The 17,621-nt window shown below is 42.7% G+C and overlaps 1 protein-coding gene across 4 annotated transcripts in view; it reads left to right on the forward strand.

Annotated features, from left to right (window-relative positions):
• SCLY (selenocysteine lyase) overlaps window positions 1–17,621 on the forward strand; it is a 131,772-nt gene that overhangs the window by 40,403 nt on the left and 73,748 nt on the right. For 3 of the 4 annotated variants that reach the window (XM_033957523.1, XM_033957525.1, XM_033957524.1), the window contains 4 exons: window positions 3,276–3,376; window positions 11,825–12,005; window positions 16,337–16,464; window positions 16,639–16,803. In XM_033957523.1, the coding sequence (XP_033813414.1) occupies window positions 3,276–3,376; window positions 11,825–12,005; window positions 16,337–16,464; window positions 16,639–16,803 (575 nt within the window). The remainder of the gene's footprint in view (window positions 1–3,275; window positions 3,377–11,824; window positions 12,006–16,336; window positions 16,465–16,638; window positions 16,804–17,621) is intronic. The other variant, XM_033957526.1, reaches the window with a different exon arrangement.

Below are 17,621 nucleotides of genomic sequence, written 5' to 3' on the forward strand. Positions count from 1 at the left end.
ATGGGAAGCCAGTGAAGTGTCTTTAGGAGAGGGCTAATGTAAGTATAGTGGCTTTCACAGAATGAGTAATGCAACCGAATTCTGGATGAATTGGAGGGGGAAAAGATGGCTGAGCCAGAAGACCTGAGGGTTGCAGTAGTCTAAGCGTGATGCGATGAGGGCATGGTAGTTTTGGTAGTGTGCTTGGAGAGGAAGAGTTGGATTTTGGTGATGTGAGTCACTTGTTTACGCTTTCCAAAAATACTAGGACTAGGGGGGCAATGCGCTGAAGCTACTAAATAGTAGATTTAAAACAAACCAGAAAAAATATTTCTTCACACAACATGTAATTAAACTCTGGAGTTCGTTGCCAGAGAAATGTGGTGAAATCAGTTAGTTTAGCAGGGTTTAAAAAAAGTTTAGATAATTTCCTAGAAAAAAGTCCATAGGCCATTATTTAGATGGCTTGGAGAAATCCAGTGCTTATTCCTAAAATAAGCAGCATAAAATCTGTTTTACTACTTGGGATTTACCGGACCTGGGTTAGCCACTGTTGAAGAAAGGATACTGGGCTTGATGGACTTTAAAACCTCTGAGAGTTTTCTGAGACATGTTTAGGAACAATAGCCAAAGCAAAATCAAATGACTGATGATTGAAAAAAGGAATTTGCCCAACCAGCTTGTTTGATGCTTAAGAGGGCCTGATGAGCTGCAGAACAAAAACTTCTAAAAGTGCCAAAAAATTAAGAGAAACTAAAGGAAAGAGGATGCCTGATCTCATGAAGGAAAAACCATTAAGAACCACAGCAAGGGGAAAATATGTAAACTTGCCAAAATGGCAGAAAATAAAATGATGACTTGTGGAGAGAATTGAGAAACATATCCTCTCTCCTCTTTGGAGGAACAAGACTGCTTTGGTGCTGCACAGTAACAATGGGCACATATATCATGCGTTGATGGAAAAAGTGGACATGAATGAGGAGCCAAAATATTGGCCCCTTTTACAAAACTGTTAAAAGTTAAAAGCTCACCTCTTCAAGACTGCTTTCAACTCCTAACTCCTCTCACCTTGTGTTCTACATCCCCAATCCTATATGTCATGTATGTCTCTCCGAGTTAGATTGTAAGCTCTTCTGAGCAGGAATTGTCTATTAAATTTTAAAAATGTACAGCGCTACATTTACCTTTCAGCATTATAGAAGTGATAAATAGTAATAGTAGTAACTGTTGCCGTTTTCAGATTATCCCATTCCTGCTTTCTCATGGATCCCATGGCTTCAGTGTTGTATACCTTAACCCTGCAGAGAAGTAGTTACATTTGCGATGAAACAAGCCATTCCTTAATGCCCCTCTGGCACTTGGGGTTATGCACTTCTATCAATAAATGGAGACTGAAAACTTCTGAGTGAGCCTATAACTGTCCTGTGCAGTTCATAGACAGTCATATTTTGTTAACAAAGCAAATGGTAGATGTAAGCCTGTGCAGTCCGAGGTAATCTGGTAGATCCAGGGGGCTTAAGACACTTTAAGATTTTTCTGGGGGGGTCTTATTACCCTATTACTGGCTTAAACAAAAACCTTCTTCAGGATGTTCTGGGATTTCTTGACTTGGACGTTTGAGACTGAGGTCTGTGGAGATCACCTCCTTTATACCAGAGATGTCACTGGATGATTGGTGGGAGAGGTGTGCTGGGATGGGGGTTGTATTAGGGATATCCAAATTTGAGCAAGAGTGTGGTTAGGAGGGGAGATGGATTGAAGAAGAAAGAATATGGCATAACAGGGTTTGTTTTAATTATGAGTCACTATGAATCCAGACTAGCCTCCACACTGGACTTTTTTCCCTCTAAGTGGACCTTGGAGCTATAGGTAGTGGTGAAATTCAACCTAAACTGTTGGCCAAGCCAAAGGAATGAGTACATATATTTTCTTATGTTTTTCAGCAGAAACATAAGTCCTAAAATCTGAGCAATTTCTATATCTCTAGAGGACTTCTTCAAACTTATTCTTCAATGTTAGGTGGGTTGATATTGCTATAGTGCAAGAGAATTGATCTTTTGGAGTGTTAATGGCATTTTTGGGTAGAATGGAAGGAGGATGATGACAGCTGGAGCCAAACTGTAGTGTGCTAGTGCTAGTTTTCAGAGTTACAAAACATTGTAAAAGGATGCGAGTTCAAAGTGGTAAAATATGTTCAGCAGCATCCACGTATTGTAATGCCATTCCAATATCATTTTGCCCTGACGTAATGGAGGAACAGAGCCCGATGCCAGACAGACTTGTACAGTCTGTGTCCCACATGTGGCGAAAGACAAATAAGACTGGCCAAATCCAGCATGGAAGAAAGGAGTTTGATGCCGGACAAACTTGTATGATCTGTATTTTGCAAGTTGCGAAAGACAGGTGACGTTTTGAGAACTCCAGTTTGTTGATCATTTTGTCACATACTGAGAGTGGGGGAACTGTGCAGCTTTGGAGGGAGGAGAAGGAATCTTGACTGGAAAGTTGAATACTGTCAGCAATACACCACATACAGTGGTGTAGCAAGGGAGGTTAGCACCCAGGGTGATGGTACCTGGCATTCCCACTCTGTGCGCCCCCCCCCCCCCACTATTCCCTGTCACTTGACCACTTCTCCCACTCTTTCCTTTACTTGAGTGCTTCCCCCACACCCTCTTGAAATGTTTACCAACGTGAGTAGCATCTTCCACCTGCTGCTTACGCCGGCCTCAGCTCCTTTTTGACGTCGCTTCCTTGTCCCACAACTAGGAAGTGATATCAGAAGGGAGCTGAGGCTGGCACGAGCAGCAAGTAGAAGAGACTTCTCTTGGCAGTGAACATTTAAAGAGATACGCCTAGTGCGACAGAGATGAGGAGAGGCGCTGGCTCCCCCTCCCCATGAATATAATGCCCAGGGCAGTCCATCTCCCACCCACCCCTTACTAAGCCACTGACCATATATCATCTCTATCATTGTCTGCGTAGTGGTGACTTCAACCAGCATTTAAACATGGGTGACCCGAGCCTCCATAGAGTGGTGGGTGAGGCTGTGGACACTTTATTGGGCAGACTGGATGGACTGTTTTTCTGCCATCATTTACTGATGTACAGTGCTGCGTATGTCTAGTAATGCTCTAGAAATGGTAAGTAGTAGTAAGAAGGGAGCAGAGCTCTCAAAAGCTAGTAAAAAATATCTTGTTGGTCCAATAAAATGGTATTGCCAAAAACATAAGGGCACACTTTCATATAGACTAATATGGGAACTACAGTACAGATAGTCTGTTGTTCTCCTTCAGGTCAGAAGGCAAAACAGCTCATAGATGCTGCACGGTTGAATGTAGCTATGATGGTGGGAGGAAGACCAGAAGATATCATCTTTACTTCAGGAGGGACAGAGGTAAGATTATTCACTCAAACTATAAGAAAGGAGGGTTAGTAGAGGAAACTTGCCACATTGGCTGACCTATATTTTGAATTTTGAAATTTTGAAAGAGTGGGCTCCTGTGCATGCCATAATCTTAACCCATGTTTTACTTTGAGGTTTTATAGCAAAAGCCTCTTCAGAAGCTAATTGGTCATTATTAACAAAAGAAATTTATTAAAGCAGTGCTGGTTTCCACTTACTAGAAAGATAAAACTTTTCCATGAGTGGGAGAGCAGCAACCCTTGCTGCACTAAAGTTAAATTGAATTGGGAGTCATTATAATAGCCATAGAACCTTCCTGCTCTCCTCCTGGAGCCCACTTTGGATGCTTCTGACTTTACTGAGCAGTAAGCGCACCAAACAGCTAGGAAATAGAATTTGCTACATAGGTTCTCTTGATGCAGATGCATCTTCCCCTTTTTCCTGTCATGCATGTATGCCTTTCTAATATTGGGAATATGTTGATGGAAGGATAATAAATAAATGTTTTTGAGAGGATAATATCAGTTCAATACACAAAGGAGATGGTATACTGTAAACCAACACCGGTCAATCCACTCAAATAAATTAGTCTTCAGACCCTCAGAAATGCCACCATCCACTCCATTTTAGTTTCAAAAAGGGTTGGATTTACACATTATATCCTCACTGGGTCACTTGTAATCTATTGTGAAGATAGAACTTTGCTCTGACTATTTTGCCAATAATCTCTGACTATTTTGCCAATAATCTTATTCATAAGATTATTGGCAAAATAGTCAGAGCAAAGTTCTATCTTCACAATAGATTATAAGTGACCCGGTGAGTATATAATGTGTAAATCCAACCCCTTTTGAAACTAAAATGGAGTGGATGGTGGCATTTTTGAGGGTCTGAAGGCTAATTTATTTGAGTGGATTGACCGGTGTTGGTTTACAGTATATAATCTCCTTTGTGTATTGTTTCTAATATTGGGGTCAGTTTGCTTTTGATGATTTGGGCCTCACTTGGTAAATAGCTACCAAAAGCAGCTATTGTCAAATATTAACTGTTGGGAAAGGAGATATTTTGTCCCCAGTTTTCAGCAGCATTTAGTCAGGTAGCAGCTCATATCCAGATAAGTGCCCCTCACTCTGGGAGTTGTGCTGGGGCAGTCTAAGGACATAACTGGAAATTTTTTGGGTACCACTGATATTTGGTGCAAAATAACTGTTCTAACTTAACAGATAATTATCCAGATACCGGTGCTGAATATTGGCATTATTCAAATAACTTCTGGTGGCCTCTCTGTAGCTTTCCTGACCAAACCAAAAAGTTTTTTAAAAAAAATTATTTATTTATAATTTTCAACAACATATACAAGAAAATAAAACTTCTTGTGAGAGAAATACAGCATAATAAAGTTTATATATTATCATGCTTAACAAAATGAAAAGTGGAGTAACTGTATATCCTTCCTGTGTCCACAACAATACTAATAGAGGGAATTAAGGCCAGAATAAATGAGAAGTACCGTGTTTTTTGCTCCATAAGACGCACTTTTTCCCCCCAAAAAAGTGGGTGGAAATAAGGGTGCATCTTATGGAGAGAATACCACAAACCCCCCTCCCCACACCAACCTGTTTTAAATCGCTTTGGAGGCATCATGTATGCGCGCTGGAGGGAGTGGGGGCTGTGGGTGCTTGGGACCATTGTCTGGCTGTGGTCGTGCTAGTGGTTATGGCGGCAAAGGTAGTGGATATCGGCAAATGTCCTCAACCAGTATTTTTCAGCCATTGTTTATAGCTCCGCTATCTGGGGATGTTGGCCTTCTCCGAGGCAGCACTTGAGAAGAAGCACTCAGAGCTGAGCAACTTGCAGCTGAGCGTGCAGATGCTGTACCTGTGGCTCATCCACCACCACAAGCACTCGCGAATAATTGTGGCCGTCTGGGGACGGGAACTGTGCAGAGATAAGAGGCAAGTGGGGAGAGGAGAGGGGAGGGGGACTTCGCTGTGAACTTGGCGAAATAGAAGAGGCTGAGCTCGCCCTACTGTTTTGTCCTTTTACTGCACGGGCTTGTTTTGCGTTGCTCCCCTTCCCCACTGAGGTAGAGCCGATGTGGGATAGACGCAAGGTAATTGTCCATTGTAAAGGGTGTAGAGTTCTGTCCTTTCAAAATCCGCCCGTCCAACCTGTGGCCACGGGATAAGGTAAGGTATTCTATGTTTATATATACTTTTTTTTTTCTTTGAGTAATTTTTCAACGCTTGGCTCCCAGTTAACCAAAGGTGATAGCATTTGGGGAAAAAAGGTGTTCCAGAACATTTTTTGTGCTTAACTTCAGGTGTTCAGAGTAAATTGGAGGTTGCTTCGTTGGTCCTCTGCCGGGTTCTCATATGTCTCATATGTCCTGCTTGCCCTGTCCCTCCCAACCAAAGGTGGTAGCATCAGCAGAAGCTCATCTGCCATGAATCCTTCCACCGTGATTGGATTGGGTACACCCTCGGCTCCTCTTCCTTCCACTTCCAGGGCAGCTGCTTCAGCAGGGCAGGGAGGCGGGACATCCGGTGCGGGTGAGAGCGAGGTTTCCTGTCCCAGCAAGAACGCGCCTTCTCCACTTGGTCTTGCAGCGGGAGTCAAATCGCCCGTTTCAAAGCAAACTGCTGGCAGGTGATGCTCCAATGTACGCTGAACAAGGTCAGGCGAGGTGGTTGAGGCGGTAGGCACCCTCACACTACCCTTCCTTTTTGTATGCAGGAAAATTTCCACAGTGAGGAGAATGTTCTTAATGCTGACAGGTTAGCGCCGCCATCTTGGCCACTCCCTTAAACCAAAAAGTTATCCAAGTACTAGTGTTGCATATTGGCAATTTCTGGATAACCTTTGCTGGCTTATCTATGTACAAATGTTCTGTGTGTGCCAATATCTGGGTATAATTTTAAACAATGGCTATGAAGTTTAAATATCAGAAGTTACCATATTTTTTGCTCCATAAGATGCACCCCCCCCCCCCCGCACCTGGTACCTGTTTTTTTAACTGGTGGTGAATCACAGAGCGGTGCGAGACCAAGCAGGAAGCGCAAAGCTCGCACTCCTGCGCTGCTCTGCAATGAGAAAGGCAGCCATCCAGCAAGAGATCGCGCTGGACCACCGCCAGTTAAAAAAGGGTATGGGGGGGCCTGTGGGCTGCTTCAGGCTTCCCAGCACCAAACGCACCAGACACACCTACATGTAGAAGAGGACAAACCAAGAAAAAAAAATTTTGAACCAAATTTTTTTTTTCTTGGTTTTTCCTCCTCTACACGTAGGTGCGTCTTATGGACCGAAAAATATGGTAATTTTTATTGTGAGTTTAGAGTAAACCTTTTCATTAGTGTCTCAAGAAAAAGTACATTCAGATACAGTTGATATTCTTCGTCCCTAGATAGCAGTGTTCATTTACTGAGTTGCACTTTAGACTACATGAATTCAAATGACATACATACCCCCTGATATTCAAAACTAATTAGCCAGGAACAGCTTCTGGTTGATTAAATAACATATTGGATCCTAATCAAATATTCATCAGGAGGTAACTGGCTATTTCCCACTGAATATCTCAGTTAACAGCTAACCACTAACCAACTATATCGGGCAAAATAACAGGCCTGTCTTTGACCTCTAAGCACTTGGTTAGCCCTGAATATTTGCTTAAGTGGCTAAGTTGCTACTGCAAAACGTGAAACCAAATTTTCAATACCGGTTCTCAGAAACTCCCCAGCATTAAATATCCAAGGTCAGAGCTGACTGCGGGAGTTAGGCAACTGTCTTCCACAGTTTGAATATCGGCCCCATAGTGGCCTCATTGATAATAATAGGAATTGCATTATTTTTGGTAATATATGCAAAATCATATTAAGGCACATCTATACATTAATGTACCTTAGCAAATGAGGGCCTGTGCTTGCAGACTTTTCCCTGATAATTAAATGTTCATATCTGAAATCTTGAAAAGTTATAGAGATTTGTTTGAGTTTCCCTGATTCATCAGAATTTAAGGGCTCCTTTTACTAAGGTGCGCTAGCATTTTTAGTGCATGCAGGATATTACCGTGCGCTACACCGCAAGCTACGTGGCTAGAACCAACACCAGCTCAATTCTGGCGTTAGCATCTAGTGCGAGCAGCAATGTAGCGCGCGCTATTCCGCGCGTTAATGCCCTAACGCAGCTTTGTAAAAGGAGCCCTAAGTCTAAATTGAAGCTGCCTGTGCCTATTAGCTGTGCTTTATTCTGATACTATAGCCTTTTTAAAATAGCCCCTTGAAATGTTAGCCCATGTACACCAATAGATACTTCCTATGATAAGAAAAAAAATCAATCCCTAAAACTCTCTTTCTAAGTGAGCAAAGTACTTTAAATAAAATAAGTTCCTGAGCTTATCTGTTTTGCTTTCAAATTCTCTTTTCCCAAGTTTGTAAGCAATTCCCCAGCAAAGTCTTATCAGTGAAGATCCCTCTGTATGTGGAAGTCTTCTTATAGCATCTCTTCTGGCTTGATTGTGATCAGCCCTGTTCAATCTAAACCTCACTATATATTGAACAATATCTCCATGAGAGTGAAGTTGTCACAATAAAGTTTCTTCAAAAATGCAATGCCTCCATCAAAGGATATTCCAGAAGACATGAGCAAAAAAATTATTGAAATGTATCAGTCTTGGAAGGGTAATAAAGCCATTTCTAATGCTCTGTGGGCTAGATGCACTAAAGATAGCAACTCGATTACTGTTGGCCGATTCTCTGGCTGATTCTCCAACAGCAATCAATGCACTATCAAGTTTTCATGCAAATGATTTGCACGCAAATGCACCGATTTAATTGCTCAGTGAGCGATTGACAAATACGCAGAACCTAACAGTAGTGACAGGGAAAGCAGCCTCCTGTCATTGCTGTTAGAGCTTCTGTATTTTTTTAATGGAACAGATATGCACAAGTTAACACACACATCCTGTCCCATTAACCTCCAACCCCGACACCATGGCCTCCCACCCTTCACCAGCACCCCGAGCCGCTGTCCACCACCCCCTGACCCGCGGCAAAATAGCAAGAGGGATGCTCGCTCCCTCCTGCCATTGAAGGAACTTCCTCCCCCACCCGAAAAAAATGCAGGAGGGATGCCCACATTCTCCTGCCACAAAGGGGGCCCACTCCCTCCCCTTGTGAAAAAGGCAGGAAGGCTACCCACTCCCCCTCCAGGCCCTCCTGCCTCATAACTTAAAGATGACACTGGCGTTGCGGCAGGGGACTTTTTTCATTTTTTTAATGGGACAGATATTTTGCTTGTGTAATACTCGCAAAATATCTGTGCCATTGGAAAAAAAAAAGCGCAGGCAGACCTGTCAGTACACAGTTACCGACAGTTCTAGAGCAATCGGGTTTTATGATCAGTAAAACCCGATGCTAAATAGCCAAGAGATGTTAGTGCATCAGTCGTTTGGCTATTTGCATGTAGTTTAACTAATTTGCATGGATTGGATCAGATTGGATAGAAAAATGGGCAATCATATGCGGTGGACCATTTAGTGCATCGGGTCGGTTATCAGCGATCATCACTAAACATGTGAAAACAGGTTTAGCAACGATCGCTGACTTTAGTGCATCCCCCAGTGTGACTCCACCAAACCACAGTGGGAGCCATTATATCCAAATGGAGAAGACTTGGAACAGTGGCGAAACTTTCCAGGAGGCTGGCGTGTCAAATTACTTCATGGGCACAGTGACAACTCATAAAGGGAGTCACAATACACCCTGGAAGAGCATACAAAGAGCTGCAGACCTCTCTTGCCTTAGCTAAGGTCAGTGTTCATGGCTCCACAATAAGAAATACTGAACTAAAAGCTTCTACCTAAGAATAATATCAGTGTTTGTCTCACCTTTGCAAAAACATACCTGGATGATCTCCAAACCTTTTGTGTTCTATGGATAGATGAGTCAAAAGTGAAACTCTTTGAATACAGGTCCCTTGAGGAATGGTGTATATTTAGTCCCTAGACTCCATCAAAAATATATAAACCTCAAATCTAAATTTTTAAGGTAGGGAGCATCCTCAGCGTGAGTTTGAAAGCTTTAAAGAGCAACTCAAGGAGCAGCTCTAGTGCTTAGAATAGCAAAGCCAGCAAACTCTGAGCAGAGATTACCACTCACTGCCAGCCGCACATCATCATCTGGGTGCTCCTGTGTGCTTTTAAAGTGCAAGTCAAGTGCAAACAATGTGCCTGTTTGGAATCACTCTGATCTACAGTCGTTGTTGGCTTGTTTGGTTCCTGAGGAAGGGGCTATTGCCCTGAAACCCTACTGGGTTGAGCCGTGTTGAAAGAGGACTGCACCTTAAATTTGGTCTTTGATCCAAAAAAAGCTGGACTCTCCTTGCTACTATTCGAGCACAGCACCTTTATTCAGCTAAGTAACTAGAGGGACAAGTGACTAATTTTTTCATTTTCTGTTCAGGTCAGTCGGTTAGGCATTCGGGGCATTGTAGGACAGTGAATTTGTCTTCCACTTTTATATATATATTTATTTATTGCACATTGTTTGCACTTGACTTGCACTTTAAAGCAGATGATGGTGTGCGGCTGGCAGTGAGTGGTAATCTCTGCTCAGTGTTTGCTGACTTTGCTATTCTAAGCACTAGAGCTGCTCCTTGAGTCACTCTTTAAAGCTTTCAAACTCACGCTGAGGGTGCTCCCTATCTTAAAAATTTAGATTTGAGGTTTATATATTTTTGGTGGAGTCTAGGGAATTAACTTTCCTGCAATGTCCTAGGGCTCACCCAACTTATATTTTGGTGTCTTTTAAGGATATTTTGTCTTGGGGTTTTTGCTATGGTGTATATTTAGAACATTATATCAACAATCAAATATGGTGGTAGAAGTATGATGGTGTGAGAATGCCTTGCTGTCTTAGGACCTGGAAAATGTGCCATTATTGAAAGAACCGTGACTTCGCCCTACACCAAAAAATTATTTAAGGAAAATATCTAGCCATCTGTGAGCTAAAGCTGAAGTGTAACTGACTTATGTAGCAAGCAAGACAATGATCTAAAACAACAAAGTAAATCTACATCTGAATGGCTGAGGAGAAACAAAATTAAAGTTTTGGATTGGCCTAGTCAGAGTCCTGACTTGAATCCAATAGAGATGCTGTGACAAGGCCTGAAATGAACAATTCATGGATGAAAAGCTACAAATGTGTCTCAATTAAGCAATTCTGCAAAGGATGAGATGTTAAGATTTCTCAATAGCCATATGAAAGACAGAACAAAGTACAGGAAGCATTTGGTTATAATTATTGCTGTTAAAGGTGGTGCAACTAATTAAGTTTAGGAGGAGTTACTTTTTCATATGGGTGTTGGATAACTTTGTTCCATAACGCAGTTATTACATTATTCATTTATTTATGTATTTACTCAGGTTCTCTTTCTAATATTATATTTTATGTAAAGATCAAAAACCTAGCAAAGCTTGAAGAATGGTCTGAAATTTGGCAGCTAAAATGTAATGCTAAGAAATTCAAGGCCATGCATTTGGCTGCAAAAACCCAAAGGAATGGTACAGTTTAAGGGGTGAAGAACTTATGTGCACGACAGAAGAGCGGGACTTGGGTGTGATTGTATGTGATGATCTTAAGGTGGTAGGTTGAAAAGGTGATGGTGAAAGCTAGAAGGATGCTAGGGTGCATAGGGAGAGGTATGGCCAGTAGGAAAATGGAGGTATTGATACCACTGTATAAGAGACAGGTGAGACCTCGTTTAGAATATTGTGTATAATTCTGGGGACCGTACCTACAAAAAGATATAAAAAGTATGGAGTTGGTCCAGAGGAAGGCTTCTAAAATGGTGCATTGTCTTCGTCATAAGGCGTAAGGGGACAGACTTAAAGATCTCAATATGTATACTTTGGAGGAAAGGCGAGAGAGGGGATGTATGATAGATGTTTAAATACCTACGTGATATAAATGCACATGAGTCGCGTCTCTTTCATTTGAAAGGAAGCTCTGGAATGAGAGGGCATAGAATGAAGTTGAGGTGATAGGCTCAGGAGTAATTTAAGGAAATACGTTTTACAGAAAGGGTGGTAGATGCATGGAACAGTCTCCTGGAAGAGGTGGTGGAGACAGAGACTGTGTCTGAATTCAAAAAAGCGTGAGATAGGCACTTGGGATCTCTTAGAGAGAGGAAGAGATAATAGTTACTGCGGATAGGCAGATTGGATGGGCCATTTGGCCTGTATCTGCCATCATGTTTCTATGTTTCTATTATGACATATGCAATAATAGGGACCATCAGGAGGGAGAGGAAAACATTTTTCCCATCACTATATATATAGTAAATAGATGTTTGGAAGAGCCTGGAAACAGGAAGCAATATCCACATACACTTGACAATTGTTACATGCTCAGTGTTATTTATCTTCTTTTCCTTTCACAGGCTAATAATCTAGTGTTCCATTCTGCTGTCAGTCATTTCCAAGAAGCTCAAAAACAAGGACAAGAGTGGTTGGGTGAGAATAGTAATGGGGTGGACACCTTGCCCCATCTCATCAGCTCTGGAGTGGAGCATGACTCAGTGCGTTTGCCCCTTGAGCATCTGATGAAGCAGCGTGTGGCAGGTCAGTGTGTGTGGACCCTTGGAGACCTCTTCTGATGGTTTGGCAGATACAGCAGGAGAACATTGTTTTACTGTATTGGGTTTTGTCCTTCTCTTTTGCTTCCTGAAGTCAGATAATGATGTGAATTATGTGCCACTTCTCCCCTTTTCGTTCTAGCTTGATCAGCAGTGGCAAGAAGGGAGTGTTGTGATTGAGGAAGGGAATGGCAGAGGTGGTGAATTGGTTTAAGGAGATAAGGAGAAAGTTGGGGAATCCCCCCCCTCATTCTTCAGCCCCTTGCCTACGATCTTCTTAGAAGGAGCTACACAGGATGCAAGAGGGCATATGAGAGAGAGGTTCAAGAAAGACTATGAGAAAAAAGTGTGGAATTTTGGAGGTGATTGAGTAAGGGTTACAGACGTGAGGAGGTGCAGGGTCAAAGCCAGTGAAGACATGCCTCGTTCTTTTCCCTCCCATTCAAATTCCAAAATACTTTCCAATCATTCCTGCTCCTCATGTTTGCTCATCCTGTCTCTTCCTTTCTTCCCTTATTCTTTGTGGAGAGCACATAAAAAGCACCCTCTTATGTTGCAAGACAATTCTAGGTTTATTTTCCTGATATAGGAATCCAGGGTTATCTCCTTTATTTTGCGATCAGTCTGTAGTTGTGATTTAGAGAACCTTTTTGGTTACAGTTTTACATATGAGATGTGTGTTAGGCAAACTCTGACTGATCTGATATGAACCTGAGCTGAATTTCAGAGTTTGTGAGGTTTGTGAATGATTTAGTCAACTTTTTTTTATGGACACTAGTCTTTTCCTCTTTGTCCTTGCCAAACCAGTTCACATCAGGCAGAAACAGTGTTAAACCTGCTTCTCCTCTGGTGCAGCAGAGGAGCTGATCTGTATTACTCTGTCCCCAGCAGATAGGAGACTCAGTTGGTACAGTATGGTCAAAAGTCGGACTTGGGATCCAGGGCTCCTGGGAGTTTGTGCCTTAGTCTAAAGTGGGCTTTCGTCCCTCCTACTTCTTTTGGGGACCTGAAGTTCTGCAGACAGCTTGCCCTTGGGTTGTATGATGGGTTGAGTAAAGCTTCCTTTTTCTTTCATTAGACCAATCCAGATGATTGGGTTATTGGAAAGGGGGGAGGGGGTATGTGATTTGATATACCACCTTTCTGTGGTTACAATCAAAGTGGTCTACATATTATATACAGGTACTTATTTTTCACCTGGGGCAATGGAGGGTTAAGTGACTTGACCAGAGTCACAAGGAGTTGCAGTGGGAATTGAGCCCAGTTCCCCAAGATCTCAGTCTGCTGCGTTTAACCATTAGACTGCTGCTCTACCTCCTTATTGCCCCTTCTAGCAGAGGAGTGGAGAGACTTGGTTCTTTCCATTGATAGCATCATAGTATAAAGAGAAGTGCAGGACTGAACTTGCTAATATTCTCTCACTCCAGCAAACGGTGGCAAATAGCAATGTGGACTGATGCAGTAGGTTCTTGTTTGTACCTGGCCTTACTCTCTTGGTCATAGTCTGAGGCTTGTGGTCCTTAGGTCAAGCAAGAGTATATTTGCTGGAACCTTTCAGTGATCCAGATTGCTGCCTCCATCCCAAGACCTTGGCTTGAGGTTCTCAGTCTAGGTTTCTTGGCATCTCTGACATTGTTTCCCTGGAGTCTTGCAATGTAAGGTAAATTTCATAAGCGTGGATTTATTTATTCCCCTTTCTTTTTTTTATCTGATCTCTCCATCTCTAAGATAAAGTTTCCCTGCTTGACCTGGCTCTGCAGGAGTAAAGTTAAAAGAAAAAAAATATATAATTTTATGAGAGTATTAAGAACATAAGAATAGCCATACTGGGTCAGACCAATGATCCATCAAGCCAAGTAGCCCGTTCTCACAGTGGCCAATCCAGGTCATTAGTACCTGGCCAAAACCCAAGGAGTAGCAACATTCTATGCTACCGATCCAGGGCAAGCAGTGGCTTCCCCCATGTCTTTCTCAATAACAGACTATGGACTTTTCCTCCAGGAAATTGTCCAAACTTTTCTTAAAATCAGCTACACTATCCGCACTTATCACAACCTCTAGGGGGTCATCTTCAGTTGTTCATCAATTGTTGGGAACTCATCGATCATTGGGTCCTCACCATCGTTCATCAGGGTTAAACTCTTCATTTCCAAACTCTTCCTCCAGAATGTCCTCCAAAAGAGTCTGTTTTGGACCCTGCACAGTCCTCCCTTCTTCTCCCGGAGGTGCAATCTCTTCTTCTGCTAAATGCCATCGAAACGGTTCCTCTCGATCAACAGGGAAGAGGTTTTTACTCCCGTTACTTCTTAGTCCCCAAGAAGTATATGCCTTCCCTCCACTTTCTCTCATGTTGAGAACTCTGTTCAAGCTCAAGAGAAAAGTAGCCACCATGATTCTCATTGCTCCACGGTGGCCCAGGCAACATTGGTTTTCCCTTCTTCTGCAACTCAGTTCCAGAGAACCCATACTACTTCCAGTGTTTCCTACTCTGAATCAGCAATCCCTTCTACATCCCAACCTGCAGTCTCTACACCTGACAGCTTGGCTTCTCTCGGGCTGAGTTCTGCTCAAACGCTCCTCTCTCAGCCTGTTCGTCAAATAATTGATGCTTCCAGGAAACCGGCCACACAACAATGTTACCAACAGAAGTGGACTCGGTTTTTTTCCTGGTGTTTACTTCATCATCATGATCCCACTTCCTTGGCAGTGGAATTGGTGTTGGATTACCTTATTTTTTGTCTGACTCTGGTCTTAAATCTACATCCATTAGAGTCCATCTCAGTGCTATTAATGCTTATCATGAACAAGTTCAGGGGAAACCTCTTACTGCTCATCCTTTGGTCTCCAGATTCATGAAAGGCCTTTTCAATGTGAAACCACCTCTCAAAACTCCTCCTGTAGTCTGGGACCTTAATGTGGTGCTTTCCAGTTTGATGAAGCCTCCGTTTGAACCAATGGCTACAGCTCATCTCAAATTTCTTACCTTGAAAGTGATTTTCCTTATTGCTCTCACCTCTGTCAGGAGGGTCAGTGAGTTACATGCACTGGTTGCAGATCCACCTTTTACAGTTTTTCATCATGATAAGGTGGTTCTCTGTACTCATCCAAAGTTTCTTCCTAAAGTTGACTCTGACTTTCACCTCAATCGGTCCATTGTTCTACCAGTATTTATTCCTAAGCTCATTCTCTTCCTGGAGAACGGGCTTTGCATACTTTGGACTGTAAACAAGCTTTGGCTTACTACCTGGATCGCACAAAGCTGCACAGAACCTCTCCCCAACTTTTCCTTTCATTTGATCCAAATAAGTTGGGACATCTGTTTCTAAGAGAATGATTTTCAACTGGCTAGCCGCTTGCATCTCGTTCTGCTATGCTCAGAACGGACTGGCACTGGAAAGCCGTGTCACAGCCCATAAAGTTTGAGCTATGGCAGCTTCTGTTGCTTTCCTCAGGTCTACTCCCATTGAGGAAATCTGCAAAGCTCCCACCTTGTCCTCAGTTCATACCTTCACTTTTTACTACTGTCCAGAGCAGTGGTTCCCAAACCTGTCCTGGAGGACCCCCAGGCCAGTCGGATTTTCAAGATAGCCCTAATGAATATGCATGACAGAGATTTGCATATAATGGAGATGCCAGGAATGCAGATCTGCTCCATGCATATTCATTAGGGCTATCTTGAAAACCCGACTGGCCTGGGGGTCCTCCAGGACAGGTTTGGGAACCACTGGTCTAGAGTCTTTCTCCAGAAGGGATGGGCACTTCGGCCAATCTGTATTACAAAATTTATTTTCCTAATGGCCAACTTTCCCACCATCCCATTCTGTTAGCTTGGAGGTCACCCATCAGTGAGAATATATGCCTGCTTGTCCTGGGATAAAGCACAGTTACTTACCGTAACAGGTGTTATCCAGGGACAGCAGGCAGATATTCTCACAACCCTCCCACCTCCCCGCTTTGGCTTCTTAGCTGGCTTAACTTAACTGAGGGACCGCGTACCTACGTCGGGCGGGAAGGCACTCTCGCATGTGCGGTGTGGGCAGCCGAGAACTTTCCAAGTTCTTAAAGTTGTCCGTACTGGGGCTCCATGGTGATGTCACCCATCAGTGAGAATATCTGCCTGCTGTCCATTGGATAACACCTGTTATGGTAAGTAACTGTGCTATATATGGAGCACGTTTAACTTTATTCCTGCTACGAGTAAGAAATTTCACAGGTGTGGACTGGTATGTCAAGGATTCAAAGATGTAGAGCTACCAGGCAAGGCATGACTATACTATTGCTATAATATGTTTAATGTTCTTATGTCATTGCTTACAGAAACCACCTTTATCCCAGTGTCCAAAGTATCGGGGCGGGCAGAGGTTGATGATGTGATGCCCGCAGTTCGTCCTAATACATGTTTAGTGTCCATCATGATGGCAAATAATGAGACTGGAATTCTTATGGTAAGATACTTTGACTTTGTTTTAGTCATTTTAGCTCATTCTCTCCTCTTCCCCCCTTTCTCTCAGTTCTCTTTTCTCTCTCACGTTTTCACTCTATCCCCCTTCCTCTGCAAATATATAGAAATTGGTCCAAGGGATATTGTGTGAAGCTTCTGCCTTCCTCTTGCTCTTCAGCCAATCTCTGAACTCAGTCATTGGATCAAATCCCTGAACCAGAAGAGAGTGGCAAGTGGCCTGCCACGGATCTTGATACACACGGATGCAGCACAGGCACTGGGGAAAGTGCGGGTGGACGTGCAGGAGCTGGGAATAGATTATCTCACTATTGTAGGACACAAGGTAACATTGACAGTGCTTTTCTCTCAATGGCATGTTTTACAGCAGTGTCCCACAAACTTTCTCAAGCCGTGATGACGTCCTCATTGGCACCTTTCCTCCTCCCCAGTGTGCCACGACACACCTGAAATCTCAGGATGCACACTAGTGTGCCGCGGAACACAGTTTGAGATGTTACAGTTTTACAATGACATCTTAATGGTCTTTTTAAATGTGGGTTTTTGTGCATTTCACATGTTGGAGTAATAAAGGTTTGATACTTATAAACCTAAATCCATTACTGAAGCTTTTAGAACACTGTTAATCCTCCTTAAGCTAGATGTAATAGCCTGAAGGAGAATTGAGGTTTGACAAAGCTAGGTGGAGGTTTCATGTGTGGGTAACATGGGAAGAGGTCAATAAGGAATTTCTCGAAATTCTTCCAGGGGGCGTGGCTTGGACGCGCATGAGGAAGGTCGGCTAATAAGAGAGCTCCGGAGAAAAAGACCTTGAAAGTCTCATAAAAGTCCAAAATATTTAAAGAATAAGAAAAATTCAGATAAATAACGAAGAAAATATAAGAGAATGGCAACAGGAAAACAAAATAAGAATGACTTTGCACTGTCTGGCAGTAACAAGAGAGCAAAACCGGAACACGATGCAGGGTTAAAAATGGCAGATATAGAAGTTATAAAAGAACTGAAAGAAATAAAAGAAATGCTATCAGTTTTAACTAAAAAAGTTACAGATATATCGGAGGAAGTATCGACACTAAACAAAAAAATGGATCTCCTGGAATTAAAATCTAATAACCTAGAAGAAAGAATGACGATTGTAGAAGA

Source organism: Geotrypetes seraphini, chromosome 9 (genome assembly GCF_902459505.1).
Source record: "Geotrypetes seraphini chromosome 9, aGeoSer1.1, whole genome shotgun sequence".
Lineage (NCBI taxonomy): Eukaryota > Metazoa > Chordata > Amphibia > Gymnophiona > Dermophiidae > Geotrypetes > Geotrypetes seraphini.